General features: G+C 45.4%; 1 protein-coding gene across 1 annotated transcript; it reads right to left on the reverse strand.

The window, feature by feature from the left end:
* Positions 1–6,289: 6,289 nt before the first annotated feature.
* PPM1F (protein phosphatase, Mg2+/Mn2+ dependent 1F) lies at positions 6,290–17,203 on the reverse strand. Its single transcript, XM_065739289.1, has 7 exons — positions 17,028–17,203; positions 10,758–10,888; positions 9,419–9,618; positions 8,617–8,805; positions 7,705–7,848; positions 7,287–7,380; positions 6,290–6,720 (listed from the first exon to the last, which is right to left on the reverse strand). The coding sequence occupies exons 1-7, from the start codon at positions 17,201–17,203 to the stop codon at positions 6,347–6,349; spliced, it is 1,308 nt and encodes a 435-aa protein (XP_065595361.1). The 3' UTR covers positions 6,290–6,346.
* Positions 17,204–18,601: the final 1,398 nt, after the last annotated feature.

Genomic DNA, 18,601 nt, shown 5'->3' on the forward strand with positions numbered 1-18,601 from the left:
TCAGAAAAACAGAAGAGCAGACCAATGACTTAGAAGTACACAGGTGATCTCTACGCTGGTTTGTAACACGATGCTTTCAGGTCAGCACGCGCTGTGATCCCAGGGGCTGTGTCCCTCCAGCACATCTGCCAGGCTCTCCTCCTGTAAAGACCCCTTGGAAGAAAGGAGGATTTGGAGATGTTCACCAGCGACAGGGAAACCTCTCAAAGATAATGCAATATGACCACTGTAGCTCGATGGATTAAAATGAAAAATACATTGAAGAAAAGAAACAAACAACTCTTGAAATCACTATGCTTTATTAATACTTCAGAAACATCAGATCCTACAGCGAAGAGTTGTTCTCCTCACCTGTTTCCAGTCACTGCTTTGAGGCAATTTCTTGAAACACACAAGTAGGTACATGAGGCACTGTGTGAATACAAAAGTGACAATACAAAAACCCCCAACAATTAAACCTCATGCAATACATACATACAAATATATTTATATATAAAATATGGTAATGGGGCATAATACACAGAAGCACTATTGGGACAGTTCATACAAACAGACATCCACAGCATGTGATGATCAGTGACCACAGGCTTCTGACCCCTGTGCAGAACCAGTCCGTTTAAATAGAGAGCTTTAAGATAGAAACTGGTTCAGCCACAGCTTATAAAACCTGCTGTGCTGCAGCTTTTCTGCTCTGAGTCACAAGTGCAGATTAATGTACAAAATAAATAAAGACTACAGTTCTATGACACTTACCTAACAGCTCCTACTTCAAAGTCACTGGCCATCTCATTTTCATTCAAGGTTCATTAGCCAACACAGTGGCAATAAATGTGCCTAAAGCAACAGTTCTGCTCTTGGACTATTTTAATACTGATAAGGACATGTCTTTATGTCAGCAGGAGTAGATGCAGAAATCCAACTTCTAAATAAGTGAAGGACTGAAGCAATACAGAGCAGACACTGCGGAGCAACACTGAGGGAGAGGCAGAGCAGCCACGTGGCACGCCGCAGTTACCAGCCTGTCTGCTGGGCCAGCTAGGGCAGGAGAGAGTACTGAAGCAGTGGAGAAACTCAGAAGGCCCCTCTAAACACAGTGCAAATGGGTGAAAGCACCAACAGATTACTGAATATTCTCTCCATTAGAGCAGCCACAGAGCCCAGATAAATTTGACCTTCTGAGGAGATGAACAGCACGTAATAAGACATGAAATCCTGACCGAGAGGACTTTGTTAACAAAATAAAGCAAATACTACAAAGCAGTCAAGTTCATCTGCTGAGATTCTAAGCCAACAGTAAACTACCTACAGTAAAATCCAGTGAATGTGTTAGAAACAACCAGAACGTGTGCACGAAGTGGAGGGCTCTGCTTGGAGCTGTCAGTGCTACAGAACGCCGTCCCGCAGCAGGGCTGGGCTGGGGACAGATTCAGGGAGGACCACCTCGCAATTTTGGAGCTGTCAATGATTAGCTTGGCAGAAAATGAATTGCTTTTCAGCACAACTGCACACACGCCATAGCCTTGTTTAGAAAGAATACACAAGAGGTGCAGGTGAGGAAGTTTTGCACTCTTTGAATGCTCCTTTTTCTCCCTCTGCAGCCCTTCCTGAAACACACTCTGGTTATCAGCAGTTGTGTGCTCCTCGAAAAAAGGAATCAGACCATTACTTCCCAGGGGGACTTTGACTGAACAGCCCCAATTGTAAAAGGGACAGTAGCAGAACTAAGTAGGGAAACTTAATTCAGGCTTAACTAGAGCTAAATTACATGTGAATCCTCTGCAATCTGCACTGCTGTGGCTAATCTTCACCCCACCTTCTCCTTAAAGTGTTTGCTTGATGTTTCAGTACTGTAAGAACAAAGTACACCATGCCTGGTGCCATGTGTTACATATCTGCACCCACAAGAATCGCAGTAACCTTACACAAAGAGCAGAGCCATCTCCCTTCAGGCAGCTCAGCTAGCTGCCTGCCCATGAACAGAAGGAACTTGCTGGCTCCTTACAGATCGGTCTCTTGTGCAGCACCGTTTAGAAATGCCTCTGTTCCTCAGCCACTTGTTTTGGAAGCACAGTTTTGTTTGTGTTTCAAGAATTGCTGGGAGAGAAGTTTCAGCCCCCAGCAGCTGCCTGAAGCTGCCAACAGAAAGCAGGTTTCCCACAGCAGACAGCCAACATCTCTCCAGAACTGGGAAAGCAAGAGAAGCACTTCTACAAATACCCAGTGACAAAAAAGGACATTTTAGTGGCTTTTCATGACAAAAAGCTAATAGCACTGCAAATGCTTTTAAAAACAGCAATATCTCTTCTGACTTTGAATTTAGATAAGTGTCTATTAAATGCTATTAAAGTCATCACTGTGATTAACACTATTCAATTGCCAGCTCTGCTGCAAGCACTCTGCCCAATTACTCATCCTATGAGAGCTCAGCAGCAGCATCAGTTCAGCAGCACGCTCCGTGCTGTTACAGCAGCAGCTGCAGTGACCAGTGACTGCCTGCTCCTCTCAGCAGTACTTCACATGTAAAGACACGTAAAAAAATCCTTTTGGCAGCATTAACTTCCAAGACAGCACTGAGGGGTCACAGTAAGGCAGTTAAGATGCTTTCACTGTGATCCCTTCCTTGGCTGTTTGAAGCCAGAGTTACCACATCTGAGTTTTGTCTTTTTAATGGGTGTGTTTCTAATTCCTCCAAAGCACCAGTACTTCATGCCGAAGAACTGACGTTTGTGGCTCTATATTCCAGCCCACTGCCTTTTTAAAATAGGCATTAATAAAACTTAAATGCATTCCTCTCTCTTTTTCACTCCTCCATCACTGGCAGGGTGGATTTTACTTAATCTCCCTCTGTTCTAAAAATTGCCCTGCCTTTCTATCCTCTGTATCAGGAGGAAAAAAAAAAAAAGTAATTTAAAAAAATTGTCATCTCATCTGTGTCGGACCAAGACTTTACTATCCCAGGTACATTTCTTTGCCAGAGAAGGCAGGGTAGGAAAGGAAAGGAAAGAAAAGAAAAGTGGAGGTATGAATTACCCATGATCAAGAGGCACTGCATAGCCACTAAGCACGACGAGTACAGCTAGGTTTCAGTCAAGCACAATGCCAGAATTCCAGTATGCTGTGACTCAAAGATTCTGGCTTCTTTGAGGGCTGACTTTCTGATGCTGGGTGTTAAAAATGCAGCAGACAGCCAACTGAAATCTAGTAAAATACAATTTTTCATTGAACATTTGACTTGAGTGCTTCGGCTGATTTCTACAGCTTCAGAGATGTTGGCTAGACTCAAGCACTGGTTTTGATGCAAGTTCATCAGCAAACAAAGAGGAAAGAGGCAAACTGTCACCTGGACAGTGGTGGACAAGCATGAATATACTGTTGTATCACTGGGGACACTGGTAAGGCCTAGAGAGGTGAGATCATTCTCTCACCTGAATGACATTTTTTATTGTGTTGAAACCAAGAGAGTGAATAAAAATAAAGAACCAAATCAAACCCACCACCTGAAATCCAGGAATATGTCAGAGGGTTGATAAGAGAAGCTAGCGTAGCAGATCAGGACTATGAATTAAAAACCCAAACAAACAGAAACACACACCACAGCCCTAAAACACTAGAGAGCACCACTCCAAATTTTGTCCATGTTTTGGACTCTTCTGCCAGAGCATCTCTCACACTGCTGGCACTTCTTGTAACAGCACTGTGCATCACAGCTGCTGGCTTCTAAAGGTGATATTAACATCACAAGTGAAAGAATGCATCATCTCTCCTACAGCACAGCTTGAGAATTAGGTTTCTGACTACCACAGAGTTTTCTTAAGGGTGCATTTTACTTAGCTTCCAGTAAAAAGAAATACAGCTCCAAATTTGACTGGATATTCTCACACAGCTGTAAGTACACATTGGATTACTTTGCTTCTACAGTACTGTAAATCTTCACCAAGAGAATGAAATAAAAGGATCAGTTCTAAGAATTGGCCTTGTTCAGCACCCCCATGTTTCGGGAAACTGGACAAGTTTCAGAGAATGAACCCTACTATGAATACCACAAAACTTCACACCTCCCTTCATGAATACAGCAGCTTTCCCCAAGCCTGACAGCCACGAAATCAAACAATTCTGTATTATTCTTTCTATACTACCAACAAGAACTGTTTCCAAGACACCAAGAGGCACCAGTGGTCATCAGAACTTAGCATGACTGAGCGTCCAGGTTAGAAATCATAGTGGTGGGAGATGGCAAATCTGAAGGGATTATTATGCAAAGCTTCCTGAACTGAAGTGGGCTCACTACAAAAATTAACACCTCCCCTTCTGGGTCACCCTCACAGAAAGCTTCACAGACTTTAGGACAGTAAAAAGTAGGATGGAAAAGTGGTTACAACCTCAGTGGAAAAGCAACTGTTGTTGCACAGCAAAACAAGGTAATTGCCGGAGCTGCTACAGGAGATGGCAGCTCACACACAGAAGAGCTACTGTGTTAAATGATCATCCCTATTGACCAACAAAGGCTGCAGTCACCCCGAGGACTGCACTGCCCACACCAGCTGATGGCTCAGAGACGGCACAGACAGAAACAGCTCTGCTGTTCTTGCCTTTGTTCAGTCACCTCAACCCTTCTATCTAAATTTCCTCCCAAAGAGACATTGCGTTTCAACACATTTTGATCCACAGGACTGACATATGGCAACATCATGTGCTTCTAAGTTAGGCATACAATCTTGCTGCCAGATGAAATGCACTTCTTGTTTAGGTACAGGAATTACCAACACGTTTGCTATTAAGCCTTCAGACCCTGTTGAGCTCTGCCAGTCAGGCCAGCAAAGCAGGAGAAAACACAGCCACGGGCACGAGGGTGTAAGGGATCTAAGAGTTGCAAACATTCATTAAGGACTCTCTTACGGTAGCTTCACATCTCCTTGAAAAGCTATTTAGATCCCCGAAGTCCAAGAAGTATAGCAAAATTAATCATCTAGTAATCAAAAACTACTGCTAAAACGTTTCTAGTTTATGTTTCTGAATTTTCTTGTGAAGGTTGGATGTGTATTTCTTTTTAAATGAAAGTCAAGGCAGATGAGACGATGACTGTATGACTCCCTTACACGGGGCAGGGGCAGATCACAGTACCTGTGAAGCTGATGCCACAAGTTATGCAATTTGGCAGCAACAAATGAGATGTTTTCCTCAAACCTAGTTCCCACTGAAGTCATTCATAAAAGTGAAAGAGTTAAGTGCATCACACATTAATATTAATGAAATAAAGTCACATTTTAAAAACACTATAAACTGGCTCCTCAGAGTATGATGGGAGGCCAGCAATCCTTGCGTGAAATATTTAAGGCACTTGAGGACAGTCAGTTTTTAAAACCAGGTAATAAAGATGCCACCTGAAAATTCTAATTTAAATAAACCACAGCAAAAGAAAGTAACACTGCAATGAAAAAAAAATCTTCCAACTGTAAGTTTCAGAAGCTAAAATAAAAACCATATTTGTTATAGTACACAAAAAAGTAGAAACAGAACATACTGAACTGCTAGAGCACACACATCGTAAGGATCTCTCAAATACAGTTCCTTCCTTTTCAGGCTTCCAGACAGCCAATAAAATGCAGTTGTTAGAGATAATCCAGTGCAGTTAAATACTGGATTCCAGTTTATTAACCAGAGCATCCCAGAAAGTAGCTGATTTTCTATCATCTTCACTTGGGATGTTTATAGTTAGCTTTTTGGCTCTGTCACTAGAGCATTCAGTTCCATTTTCCCCTGTCCATACACACAAAATTAAAAGTCTCTGCTTGAAGAAAGAGGTGATATCATTCTCTTACCATCATCTTTGGTACAAAACAGAAGTAACTTACACAGCACAATGGTGCACTATCGAGCCCATTCCTACACACCATGCTAACCACCCTTTGTTTGATAGTGACAGCTTCCCACTCCCAGTTCCCAAAGCAGTATCACAGATATAACATACAGCACTCTTTTTGAGCATTACTTCAAATTTTCACTCAGAATTTACAAACAGGCACTCTCACCCACTAGCTTATACATACACTTCCTAGCACCTCCAGAGCAGAGGGATATGACAGCAGTCCTGGGACACATTTTAGAGTTCTGCTCCCAGAGACCAAAGAGCCGTACAGATCTCCACGTCTCTCCAGTGTTTTGTGAACAGAGGGGAAGAGAAAGAAAAGACAAATGGGAACTCTGTAAAAGGAGACTTTCCTTTTTGTTAAATATCTGTCCATTTGTCATTTTTCCTGATGCATTTTGCCTATTGTATTAGAGGCTTCTTCAGTGGCAAGCAGTTCCTTAAGTGAACTTCTAAATGTTCTAGATCAAACAGATTTTGTCACTGTGTGGCTGCTGCCTCACAGCTGAGGAAACTAAAGGGTGAGCTCCGAGTTTCATCCCCAGCTTCATGGCTCTTAGTGTCTCTGAGGCAGTCTGCCAAGATGTCCTGTGGATCCCTCAAGAACACCACTAAAACAGTGATGTTGTCGTTGGAGCCGTTCTCCTTCGCAGCAGCCACCAGTCTTTCTGCTGCTTTCAGACCCACTCCTTTGGTTTGCATTAAATGATCTAGGACTAAGTCTACAACCTCATATGGCTTGATAGCATCAAAGAATCCATCGCAGGCTAGGAGCAAGTAATCTTCAGAACCAGTCAGGTCGAATGAGTCTCCATCTGCATCACCAGAGATGTAAGGTTTTTGACACACATCACCTAAGACAAATGACCAAAACAAAGGCTTCATTACTTCAAATATAAACAGTTCTTCACCCATAATTGCTTTCAGTGTCCTGAAGGACAGACAGATCATACTCCAGAAATATCTGCTACTGGCTTAGTAAAAAGTGAAGGATTTGAGGTAGAACGCAGCAGTGTGATTTGAAAGCTGAAGTCAAGAGTGAACCAAAAATACAACTGACATTTAACACAAAGAAAGAAGCCTGGATGAACATTTTTTACTTGTTCCACTTTAACACAAGAAATACTCTTAACTTTGTTGGAGAACAATGGAGAACAGTGCCAGAGACACTTTCATGAAGCCAAAGATTTCAATACTTTGGGCTGTAATTTATAGTATGTAAAACAGAACAGCATGCCTCTCTTATGGTAAAAGCAATAAGAGCAGATACTATTTAAAAGTTATGTAGACACATTCTAACCTTATGGCAAGGTGGTTCACTATTTGATCAATGCTGAGCAAAATGTTACTTATAGTAATACAGTCTCAGGTGGTATGTTTTAATAAAGTTTGATCTAAACCTGCTGATGCTGATGCTTACCAATCGCTCTGGAAACAGCCAAGGTGCCGTTAACCCGCCAGCAGTCCATGAAGGTTACACACCCTCCCAGAGCCTCAATACGTGCTCTCTCATCCTGAAGAACAGTAGAATACATATTTTATACCAAGAGTCTTTTGAAAAAACAGTTTGAATAGGAACTAAAGTTAAGACTACCAGTACCACCCGTACTTTCAAAGCAGTCATGAAGTAGACACTGCCTTTCCAGAATACAGCAGGGGAAGGGGGGGGGAGGAGGGGAGGCTGGAAATAAAATCATCCTTCTCCAAACCCTACCGCACTACAGAAATTATATAGATCATGACACATGTAACACTTGGTTCCAAAAAGTTTCAGACCAATTCTGACAACACACAAAAGTAAAAATAATAATAATAATAAATAAAAGATTCAGACTTACTTCTCTCTCTGGTTTATGAGGTTCCATTAATGTCACAGCATTTCCTTGCTGCACAAGCATTACCTGCGAGTCCCCTAGCCATGCTATGTGTAGCTTGTTGCCTACAATCAATGCAGATACACCTGTTGTACCACTCCGCAGCCTCTACAGAAGGAAGCAGGTGAGTTAGGTGAATATTCAACAAGCACTGCTGAGTTACATAGCAAAACCACAAACTTAAATTAATGAAACTTAAATGCAGTGCAGTAGATCAGCGTTCACAGAGGTACTGTGTATTTTAGGTGCATATAAATCTACACAGATACATTTGAAATAAACGATTTATTCTAGCATGTGGATACTGCCTTTTTCATTGTCTTCCCTCTCTGCTATTAATTCTAGAACTGGTCAGTTACTGCTGTATCAAGAGTTCTCATAACAAGCGTTATAATAATAAACCATCCTTCCATTGGGTAGATTTGAAGAAACATTTATTCACCATACCAACTCGATTCAAAGCAGATCAATACCTGTTTTAGGTCACTTTTATAATAACAGAATACATTTTCATCTTACTATCACCTGTTACATTAAAGGTAATAAGAATGAGGAAGAAGATGAAATCTCTTTTGAGGAAAGGAGTAGGATGACAGAACACCTACAGACTGCCTAATACAGGCAAAGAGCAGTGCTCCCTCAAATAATTGGTAATTTACAACACTTAACACTTACTTTTGATCAGTCACACACAAGCACTGTCATTCTGCTTTTCCTCGAAGAAATAATTTGATCAAACATTTTCATTTGGCATTATTTCATAAATAAGTTGGTAACTCAAAGACACTGTACTGACAGAATCTTCTGGACAATGCTGTGTTGTCCAATAGTTCTTACTGTTACTGAATACCAGGGAATTAGTCTCTACCCACTCACCTCTCTTTTGGCTTTCAAAAGAAACATTTCATCTGTCTTCTGGAAAGAGCATTTCAAGGCCTCAGCTGGATTCTTAACAATCTCTTCGTGTAGCCCAACATTTACATGTAAATGTGTTGCTGAATAATTGGCAGCATCCACTCCACCATGGCCATCAAATATGGCAAAGTAAGCACGATCGATGCCATCCTATTGCAGGGAGGAAGAAAGAGGAAGAAATATAAATGTTCAAAAATAAAATAGCTCCTACAGCGGTAACAGCAAGCAAATTTCTGTTCTGGGCTCTTTTCCATATGATGCTGCATTGGTAAGGACAACTTAAGCCAGCTAAGCCATGTGCAAAAGGGATAAAGTGGGTACTCTGCAGGGGAATTCCTTTTTTCCAGTAGGTGTTAGTAATGTAACAACTGAAACAGTACAGAGTTATGTATTTCTACTCTCATTTATTGGCTCTTGTCCTTGTTTCACTGCTGTTCTTTTTGCTCTTTTTTATTTTTCTGACTGAAGTGTTTTAATTTAAAACATCACATCTCCAACATCACAGCAATACATAACTTCCAGTATTTCTACAACACTTACAAAAAATGCTAAACCTGAAGTCACAGATCCTTCTTTATCAAGGCATTCGTTAGGTTAATTAGCCCTGAGCAAACAGAGGAGGAACTTGCTCCAGCACAGACATGATAAATGCCTCATGGCAACAAGTCCTTCCCGTTTCACAGATCGCATATCACCAGACTGCTGTAGTGAGAGCAGTGCTGAGAAGCTAAGTAAACTGCTCTCCCGTGTTGCCCAGACTTACCGCTAAGCCAAACAGCTGGTTGAACTCGGTGAGGACGACGTGGCGGTCCTCCATCCTCCGCCGGGCGTTTCGGATGGCGTGGATGGAGACAAGCAGGAAGCGCTGCGGCGCTCTCAGCAGCGGCAACTGCTTCTGCCATTCAAAGCAGACATCCCGAAGTCTGTTAAAGAAGCAGCGCTGCAGCGGCTCTCCATCCAGCACTGACAGCACAGAGACAAAACAGCAAGTTGTGCCTTGTCATTCACCCTGTCCTTCCTTCAGCTTTCTTTCCTTAGAGCTACACACACACACTCAGCACTCTGCCCCTACGGGCTCTGCAAGGGTCCAGAGAATCACATGAAAGAAGGTGGCAATAATGGAAAGCTGTGTAACATTAAGGATAAGGTTAACATTAACCTTAAGGTGAACATTAAGGTTCTTGTACTTCATAGCTCACCTTCAAAAAGGTTTATCGCAAAGGTGGCTACATTAAAAAGCAATTCCAACAAGGATCCACAAACATATGCCTGTTAAACTGGACACAATGGTATTTAAATGAAATGCACAATGTTTGGTGATAGAAATTCCTATTCAAAAAGAAAAAGGAAAAAAAAAAAAAGGATCAAGTAGGCAGAAAATCCATCCAACTGGATAGGGATTGCTCTCTTGGACACGAGCGCTGAAATAGCAGCAGCCAGACCTCGGGGTATGTCCTACTGAACCACTTCAGCACAGCAGTGAGAAAGCCTAAGAACAGGTTTTGTTGAGGTCAGTAGCTCAACTCACAGCTGAGCAGAGCAGATCCAAACTTTAAGCTGTGGTTTTTATCTTTTTAAACACACAGGGCTGTAAAAGCTGAAGGGACAGAAGAGAACCTGCAACTTTCCTGCTTTGTCATGACAGAACAGAAAGCATAAAGACCCACTGAGCACAGTGTGAAAAAGCTCCAGACAGACACTCAAATCCGTTTCTGGATTGGTCCCAAAGATCAATTAATCCGAACTCGGTGTTCATCAGACTGAATGATCTGGTTTTTGGCATTGTGTGAGAAGTTCTTAACTAAATCCGGGAAGCGCTGCAGACTTGTTCACTCATCAATTATTTTTGGAAAGACAAACCCTTCATTTCCAGAAAGCCAACTCTCACAACGAGTCCAGGGCTCCAGACAGCACATTTGCATCTTGCCCACGAAACTAGCACAGCGACCTTTCATCCCACAGATACCTGGCAGGAGCAGATAAAGTTCTGTTCACTGCTGCTTAGCGGACAGTCTAACCAGACATCCTGGGAAACGTTTCGAAACACTGAAGTCTTCCAACAGACAGCCTCAAGAAAACCACAGAGGAGAACGCATACTTACAGGTGAACCTTTCCTCATCTCCTTCTCCCTGCCTTTCCACATTTTCCTTCTTAAATTCGGTCAAGTCTGTTCGGAGAACTTCATCAACTGCAGCGTGGATCAGTGATGCTGCAAGGAGTGGCGGAACACCTCTGCTGGTAACAAAAGTAAGGGAAAGAAAAACTGAGTTTAGACTGAACTACAACCTCGCTGTATCACTGCTGACCTCAGCTCAGAATTAAGAACACGTCATACACGATAATTTCAACGTGATTAATAAACTAGTAGAAGAAAACATGTTTGATATTCATATAAACGTTCAGAAAGATCTTCAGTTAGACAAACACCTTCTCAAGAGCACAAAGAGGAAGCACAGGAATTGTCTTCTCAAACCACTGCCTCACACTTCAGTCACTGATGGCATCCCATTCTCTCGAGCTCTTTGATGGGAACAGCCACCTTCAGCCCTGGGCTCTGAACACAAGTGTTTTGTTGTGACTCACTATGCAGCAGTTCCTGCTCACAGCTGTCCCACTGCAGGCAGCACCAGGATCTCCACACACTTCTCCAGCAAGGTTACTTTGGACTCCAGTTCTTCCCTCCATGAGGAAAGCCATGCTGAGTACTGACCTGCAAACTCCTCCTCCTGGAATACAGTAACGCTGTAAGATCTACCAAGTCACTTCTTTTCACACAGAGCTTTTGAGGAAACACACTCCTGCCTCTGAGCTTTTGAATCCATCTTTAAAATGGAGATACTGAGAAATGACTCAATCTATATTCGCTGTACTGCTGTGGCCTGCACTAACAATTACAGCACATGACACACATTACAGACAATTTTTTACGAGCACAACGAAAAATAAGGGTGGACATCCTTAAAAAGAAATTTATCTTTTGTTCATGGGGTGTTTGATGCCCACAAAGCACCAAATCACACAAACAAAGTAAATAACACATTAAGGCATCTGCACAAATCAAGGACAAGATGCTGTTCTGCCAGAAAACATTGGTTTAAGGGTTTTCAGGAGCAATACCTGGCAGGAGTGACTGGTCTGCATGTCTGTCTTCAGAGACAACTGCCAGAAGGGCAGGGGGGATGGCTGAGCTTTTAGATCCCCGTGACAACAATCTGAAACGTATTTTGCCGTTGTGTTTCTGAGAGAGAGGCCCTGTCATATTCTCACAGCCACATGAGTACCTCCCATGGCAGCAAACAGAAAGCACTGTGCTCGTCAGCAGGCTGCCAACAGAAGCATGCTTCATGCTGCATTCAGTAGCAATGATGGCCTACTGCAATGAGTCATTTCAGCACTTCAGATAGATGGCAACACGTCCGCAGCCCCTGCAGCACTAGCTGCAGTCATACCACAGCACGGGAAGCCAGAAACTGGGTTTATGTAAAAAAACAACAGAAGAATTGTAAGTTTAGTAGAGTCAGTCTCTTTCCTACAAAGCCCCTGCTGAACTACGCCCCAAAAATACCCCTAACCAAAAGGCAAGTGTGTAATGCCTTAATTCACAAGCCCCATATAAAACTACTTACAAGAAGCCCGTAACAAGGAAAAGATTTACAACATATTATGTCACATCCTTCAACTTTGTCCAGTTGCCACCCAGTTCACCAGAAGGAAATTCAGATTCCTCAATACTGATACGTGCCATTGAGCTTTGTTTCCTACATATTTTTGCTTCATCCATCCCCATAGTTTTGCAAATCTAAAAAAGAAAGCTCACTGGGAACTTATTTGTTACACAGGCATAGCAGCGGAGAGGCAGCTGGTTCCCATGGACCAGCACAAGATAAAAGTTTAAATAAAAAACCCACCACGATCCTACCCATTTAAACCTCAATTCTGAACAGAACACATCTCCAGATTACTTTACAAGCTCTCAGTGTTAGTGCTACCATGCCTGTAACCTGTTGTTTAGTAACACTCAGGGCAGTGCTATCTTCCATCCTGCTTAGATGTTTACTGGTTCTAATCTCATCCCCTAAAGCAAAGTTTCAAGAGCTAACAAAATATATAACTGAAGGAGAGTAAGAACTGCTTCTTCAGCGTAGAGTCCAAGGTCCTGGCAGAAAGGCTGGAAGCAGAGGCAGTACCTATGGCAACCACTGCAAAAGCAAAAGCCCACTGCAGTTACAATAACAAACCTCAAACCTTTTCTGTAATCAAAGACGACTGTCACTTCTTGTCAAAATCCTCCCTGCAACGAAGCCCAGGACACCGTGCTGCCAGGCTGAGCCGAGCAGGGTCTGCTCTCAGGAATCAGGAGGGAGACAGTAACTGCTTCTTAAGGGAGAGCATAACCGTGCTGGGAGGAAGGGGGAAGGCAGCGGGGTGTGTTTTGTGGAAGGAAGCAACATCCTCCTAACAGCCTCAGAAGAAACGTGGCAGTACCATTTCTATGACCTACACAGCACTAATTACTGAGCCTCAGCCCGCATCGGCTGGCAGTAAACAAGCCTTACAATTCCTCTGCTACGGGCTACTTCTTTGCCGAAAGAAGGGTGTGTTTTGACCACAATACAAATCCAGAAGAAAATTAATGCATGTTGCAACAGCGGAGATGAAGCAGTGTAGCTTCAGTGCCAGCTGAAGTCAGGACACCGGTGGCTGGAGCAGAGTTCACACCCTCCAGCTACTCCATGGGAAGTACAAGGAGTTAAACCTCAGCTTTTTAAAGACCTGAGCATAGATAAAAGCATCAAGTCAACGAGTAAAGCCTCAGCTACAACTTCACTTCTTTCAAAGGCCTGAAAACACACCACAGACCTTCAGTCCTGCTCTGTGCCCACGGCTTGCAGCAGTTTTGAGAGAGCAGCATTCTGCAACAGAGGGCAGACTCCAAACTGCTGCTGGAGCAGAGCAGCGAGCGCTGCATGATGTGGTGCGGGGTGCCACGAGCCAAGTGAGGACACACTGAGCACCCAAGGCTTACACGAAGCCTTCAGGATGTTTTTTCCTTATTTTGGAAGGAAAACAATTCACATTCCCCAACACGCTGTCTTCCACAGCCACGTCAGGAAAGCTCTTTGTGACAATAACAGAGGTCACTAACTGTGCTGGCTGTGTCTGAAAATCACTCGCCACTTTTCACAGAAAAAAAAAGTTACAGATTTTCTTTCAAGATATTAAAGTACTGCCACTGTGCAAGCCTCTTCTTTCAGCATACCTATACATCGAGATATACACACACACACATAAGCTATAGAGAGAAGCAGGTATAGGCTGTGTGATGGAGAGATGTGATATCTGCCACCAAACACTTCCAGCTTCGGTCAGCAGTAGCAGGGGGAAGATATATTTTTGCTCTCCTTAGTGGCTGTAACACCAGAAAAGCACATACAGTACAGCACTGACACTAAAGTGAAAGTTCAGCAGACTCAGAGTGTGTTTATAGCACATTACAACTGCATCAGCAAAGCATTTTTAATGCAGATCTGCAAGTGCCAGCAGTTCTCTAGCAAGTCTGTGACGCTGCTGAAATAACACCAGGTCATAAGATTTCCCAATGAACAAAAGCTGCTTGTATTCAGTATTTTCTCCCCAGTCTGAGACTTTCATTTCTCTCCTCCAGATACAGAATCACAGAATGGTCTGGGTTGGAAGGGACCCCAAGGATCACCAGGTTCCAACCCCCAACCTCCAGACCTGGTACTAGACCAGGTTACTCAAGGCCCCATCCTGGCCTTGGATGCCTCCAGGGATGGAGCATCCACCGCCTCTCCAGCAGCCCGTGCCAGCACCTCAGCACTCTCTCTGTGCAGAGCTTCTCCCTGACATCCAATCTAAACTTTCCCTCCTCAAGCTTAAAGCCACTCCTCCTTCCCTATCACTATCTACCCAAGTAAAAAGTTGATTCACTGAGTGCTGGGATAGTAACGGTATTCACAGAGGACACTAAAAGTTGCTTTCAGATGAGATTGGGTGAACCAGACGTGAGATAAATCCCTCCCCCAGCTTCACAAGAATGTCACATAAAAACATTAAAATATCAGAATTGCAGAACTAACAGTTTTAACAGCAGGGAACAGCTGAAAACAAATACACCACGGCAACACCTAGGGCGTGAGCATTACAGTGCAGAGCACAGACACAAAACAGGATGCTGAGGCAGCTAAGAGATGAAGCACAGCAAATGGGTCAGGAAGGGCTACAGCGGAAAGCTGCAGCTCACAGCTGTTACTGTAGTGAAGTCTGCTCACACAGGAAGCCTGCTGGAAACCCACATTGTTCTTCTGCTGTGTCACAGGATGGTCTTACAAGTTCCAGCTTCCACCAAGGCAAAGGAAACATTTCTGTGTTAGGGATAAGATTTCACTGTGTTGTGTTTCAGTGCAGGGCAGTAAAATTTCAGGTTAATTTCTAAATGTTTGGAAATCATTAATGGAGTTTTCATTCACATTGATTCACTTTCACAGATTGTTGTAAGGAATGCTCTTAGCAGAAGATTATTAATAAGAATTCTGCAAAACAAGAGGATGTAAGCTCAGCCCAATTCTTCAGAGTTCTACATAAGCATTTAACTCTGTGCAAGGCAGGCAGTTCCTTTGATTTAAATTATCCAAAGTAAAAATATCTGCAAAGATTCAGTAGATAAGAGTCTAAACCTGGTGAGGAAGCAAAAGCATTATCTGTCTCAGAGTGCTAGCTACATTTACTGAAGACAGTTAAAATAACTCATTTCAGAATAGAAAGCCATGTGAGAGGGTTAGCTCCAGACATCCAGCTCCTTCCACACGAGCAAAGTGTGCAGCCCTAGGGATACAACAGCACAGCTGTGGTAGGACAGTCCAGCTAAGACTGGCAATGTGCTCCAGAAATGTTCAGCAAGCATCAATGAATGCTGATTGGTGCCATTTTTTTCGCACAGAGGAATCCAGTTCCACTCCTTAGCTCCACACACACTCCCACGTCAGATGCCACGAATGCCCCTCTGCTGCCATCTGCCACACAGCAACAAACATAATGGGAAGGGAAGACTCCACCTCTGCTGCCACACCACCTCTGCTGTCATGGGCCAGCATAACAAAACAGGAGGCGTTCCTTTCGGAGCAGCCCTCATACATCCCCTCACCTATTTTTGTTGAGGAGTTTTTCACGTTAACTGAAAAGTTTACTTAACCTTAAGCTGGACTTGAGTTAACATCTGGCAATTCCTTACAGTCTGAGGCCTTAGTTCTGGTCCTCAGTTGCACAGACCACGAGACGAGGGCCTGCACTTCACAAACAGCGGGTTCCTGTCCCGGCCTTGCTCCCCGCAGAGCTCTCCCTCACCTGCAAGAAGCCAGTCCAACGCTCTGCCCACGCAGTGCCTCAGCATCTGCAAAGCCAGAGCTCTCTCCAGCAGGAGACCAAAACAGAGCTGAAAGCCTCTTGGGGTTCCTACATACACTGCTCCACGGCCAAGCACACAGCCTCACCGCTTCGCCTACAGGCAGCCAAGAAAACACACAGGAATGCTATCCTAAGATATCCCTGTTTTCCAAGACTCTTTAATGAAAAGAAGCATAAATAAGGCGACCTTCACGCTTTCATTCTGTTCTGTTTTCTTTAGTTACCTCTCCCTTTGTTTGTACTTTCTCTGCCAGCTTCAGGAGCCCCACAGAGCAGGCTGCCCGCGCAGCACCGCAGGGCAGGAATGCGAGCAATGCGGCTTCTGACAGGGCAGGCTCTGCTCCGAGTAAACACAGCAGTGACAGGTGAGGTGAAAGTATTGCAAAAGCAGCACTCTCCCTGCTCTCGCTTGGTAACCGGGAGAGCCACGCGGGAGCAACCGAGAAACTCCGCTTCAACAATCGCTGCGGTGTGAGGGCCGCGTCCCGCACCGCGCGCCTCGGGAGCCCCGGGGAACGAGGAGCGGCCCAGGGCGGCACGGCGGAGCGCGGCTTCGTTTCAGAACGCAGCGACCGTTTGCGTCTCAAACATATATACATAACGATGATAAATACGGAGAAAACAAAAACTAAAAGCCCAACAGAAAGATGAGGCTTCAGAGCAGCTGTCCCCGCCCGCTCTGAGGGCACCGCTCACCCACGCGATGCTGCACCGAAGCGCTCCGAGGCCGTCGGGCCGTACGACACAAAGCGGGGCCGCCCCTCCGCCCGTCACTCACCCGGACGCAGCTCGGGCCGCTCCGCTCGGGCGACGGGAACCGCTCCGCGAGGCCTCACCCGGCCGAGCCCCGGCACCGCACCCGCTCTGCGGGGCCGAGCCCCGGGAGGCGGCCCCGCTCCCTCGGGGCCTCCGAGGAGAGGCCCCGCCCGCCCCGCCCGGCGCTCACCTGCCGCCCAGGAGGTTCCTCGCCAGCTCGGACAGCGCGCCCGGCGCCTCGGCCTCGCTCAGCGCGCCGCTCCCCGCACAGCTCCACGGCAGCGGCTCCCCCGGGCCCAGCGCGGACGGGAAGTCCTTCAGGAAGGAGCCCAGGGGAGCCCCGGCCGCCTCCGCTTCCCGCGCCATGGCGGCGGCGCGACGACGGCCGCGGGCGCTGAAGGGGCCGCGGAGCGGACGGGGGCTGAGGGACGGCTCCTTTAAGCGGAGCGCGGGGGGCGGGGCCGGGCGGGCACGTGGCCGGACGGGGCGGGCGCCCCTCCCCCCGCACGGCGCTGCGCGGGGCCCGGGGCGGCTCCGGACGGAACGGGCTCCCGGGGCGTACGACCAGAAATACCTTTTTTCTGCAGACACTGACGCAGCCGTGGGGTTACTCGCCCTTTCAGCAAAAGCTGCTGGCGGGAACCGGGCGGAACGGAGCGAGTCTGGAGGAGTAAGGCCGTGAGATAGCAGCCGCACGGTGGGTACCTCCATCTCCTGCTCGCCCCCTCTCGGACCTTCCTCCCCCTCCTACTCACAAAGCCGGCACACACCGTACCTCCCACCTTTAAAATCGCCACAGAGCTCTGAAAAGAAAGCAGCATAGTTAATGCTTTAAACGTTTTAAAGGTTGGACGATTCAGATACACAGCTCTGGTTCAGGATGAGGTCACCCCTTCAGCATTACCAGCCCCAAACGGCCACGGCCCCATTCAGAGGACGCTCCTCCTCTGTGCTGCATCCTTTCCCTGCTCCTATCGGACATCCAAAGCATTATTCTTCCTTCTACATGTCAAAATAGAGATTTTAGATCTGTTGGTTACTATGTCCACCCTGTACCAACTTCCTGCAGAGAATAACTGCTGCTCCTCTTTCCGCTAAGAACCACAGACACCGAACATCCCTTTGCAGAGCTCACCTCAGTGTTGGGAGCAATGTCAGCAGCTTTACCACATCAACAAATTTCTTGCACTTCCTCAGGTAATCCCAGCAACGTGCCTCTAACTTGTAACTGAAAGCCCTCATCACCTCTGCCTTCTTTCTACTCCAGCCTGTAGTCAAAAGCCACAAGGAACAGCGGGGGCAGGTCTCGCCCGCTCCCAGGGCCATCCTGAGGATCACAGAAGTCCCTGCCAACTGCCGGGGACATGCACAGCAGAGCTAGCTGAGCACAGATGTGTTTTCAGAGCTCATCCTGCAGCACCCCAGCAGGCTACAGGAGAACAACAGAATCAATACAATCACCCCAGAAAAGTACTACAGTTTATGCTCAGTTTTATGGCTAAGGCCTTACAACAAGATAGACTTCAAGACATGAAAAGAAGCTGCTCAATCCTGGCTAAGGGAGATACAAAGACAGTTCATTTTTACCAGAAAGAATATTTAATATTTAGGATATAAACAAACAAGAACTACAGATAAGAAAAATAAAAAAGCTTTGTAGCTAATTCTGGGTGTCTTCAGTAATACAACTGAAATAGGTTGTGTTTGAATGTTTGAGCTGTAACTGTAAGACTGGATCAGGGGAAGCAGGCTCCAGCTGCACTG

Source organism: Cyrtonyx montezumae, unplaced genomic scaffold (genome assembly GCF_038088225.1).
Source record: "Cyrtonyx montezumae isolate F1298 unplaced genomic scaffold, pur_monq_1.0 scaffold_23, whole genome shotgun sequence".
In the NCBI taxonomy this organism is placed as follows: Eukaryota; Metazoa; Chordata; class Aves; order Galliformes; family Odontophoridae; genus Cyrtonyx; species Cyrtonyx montezumae.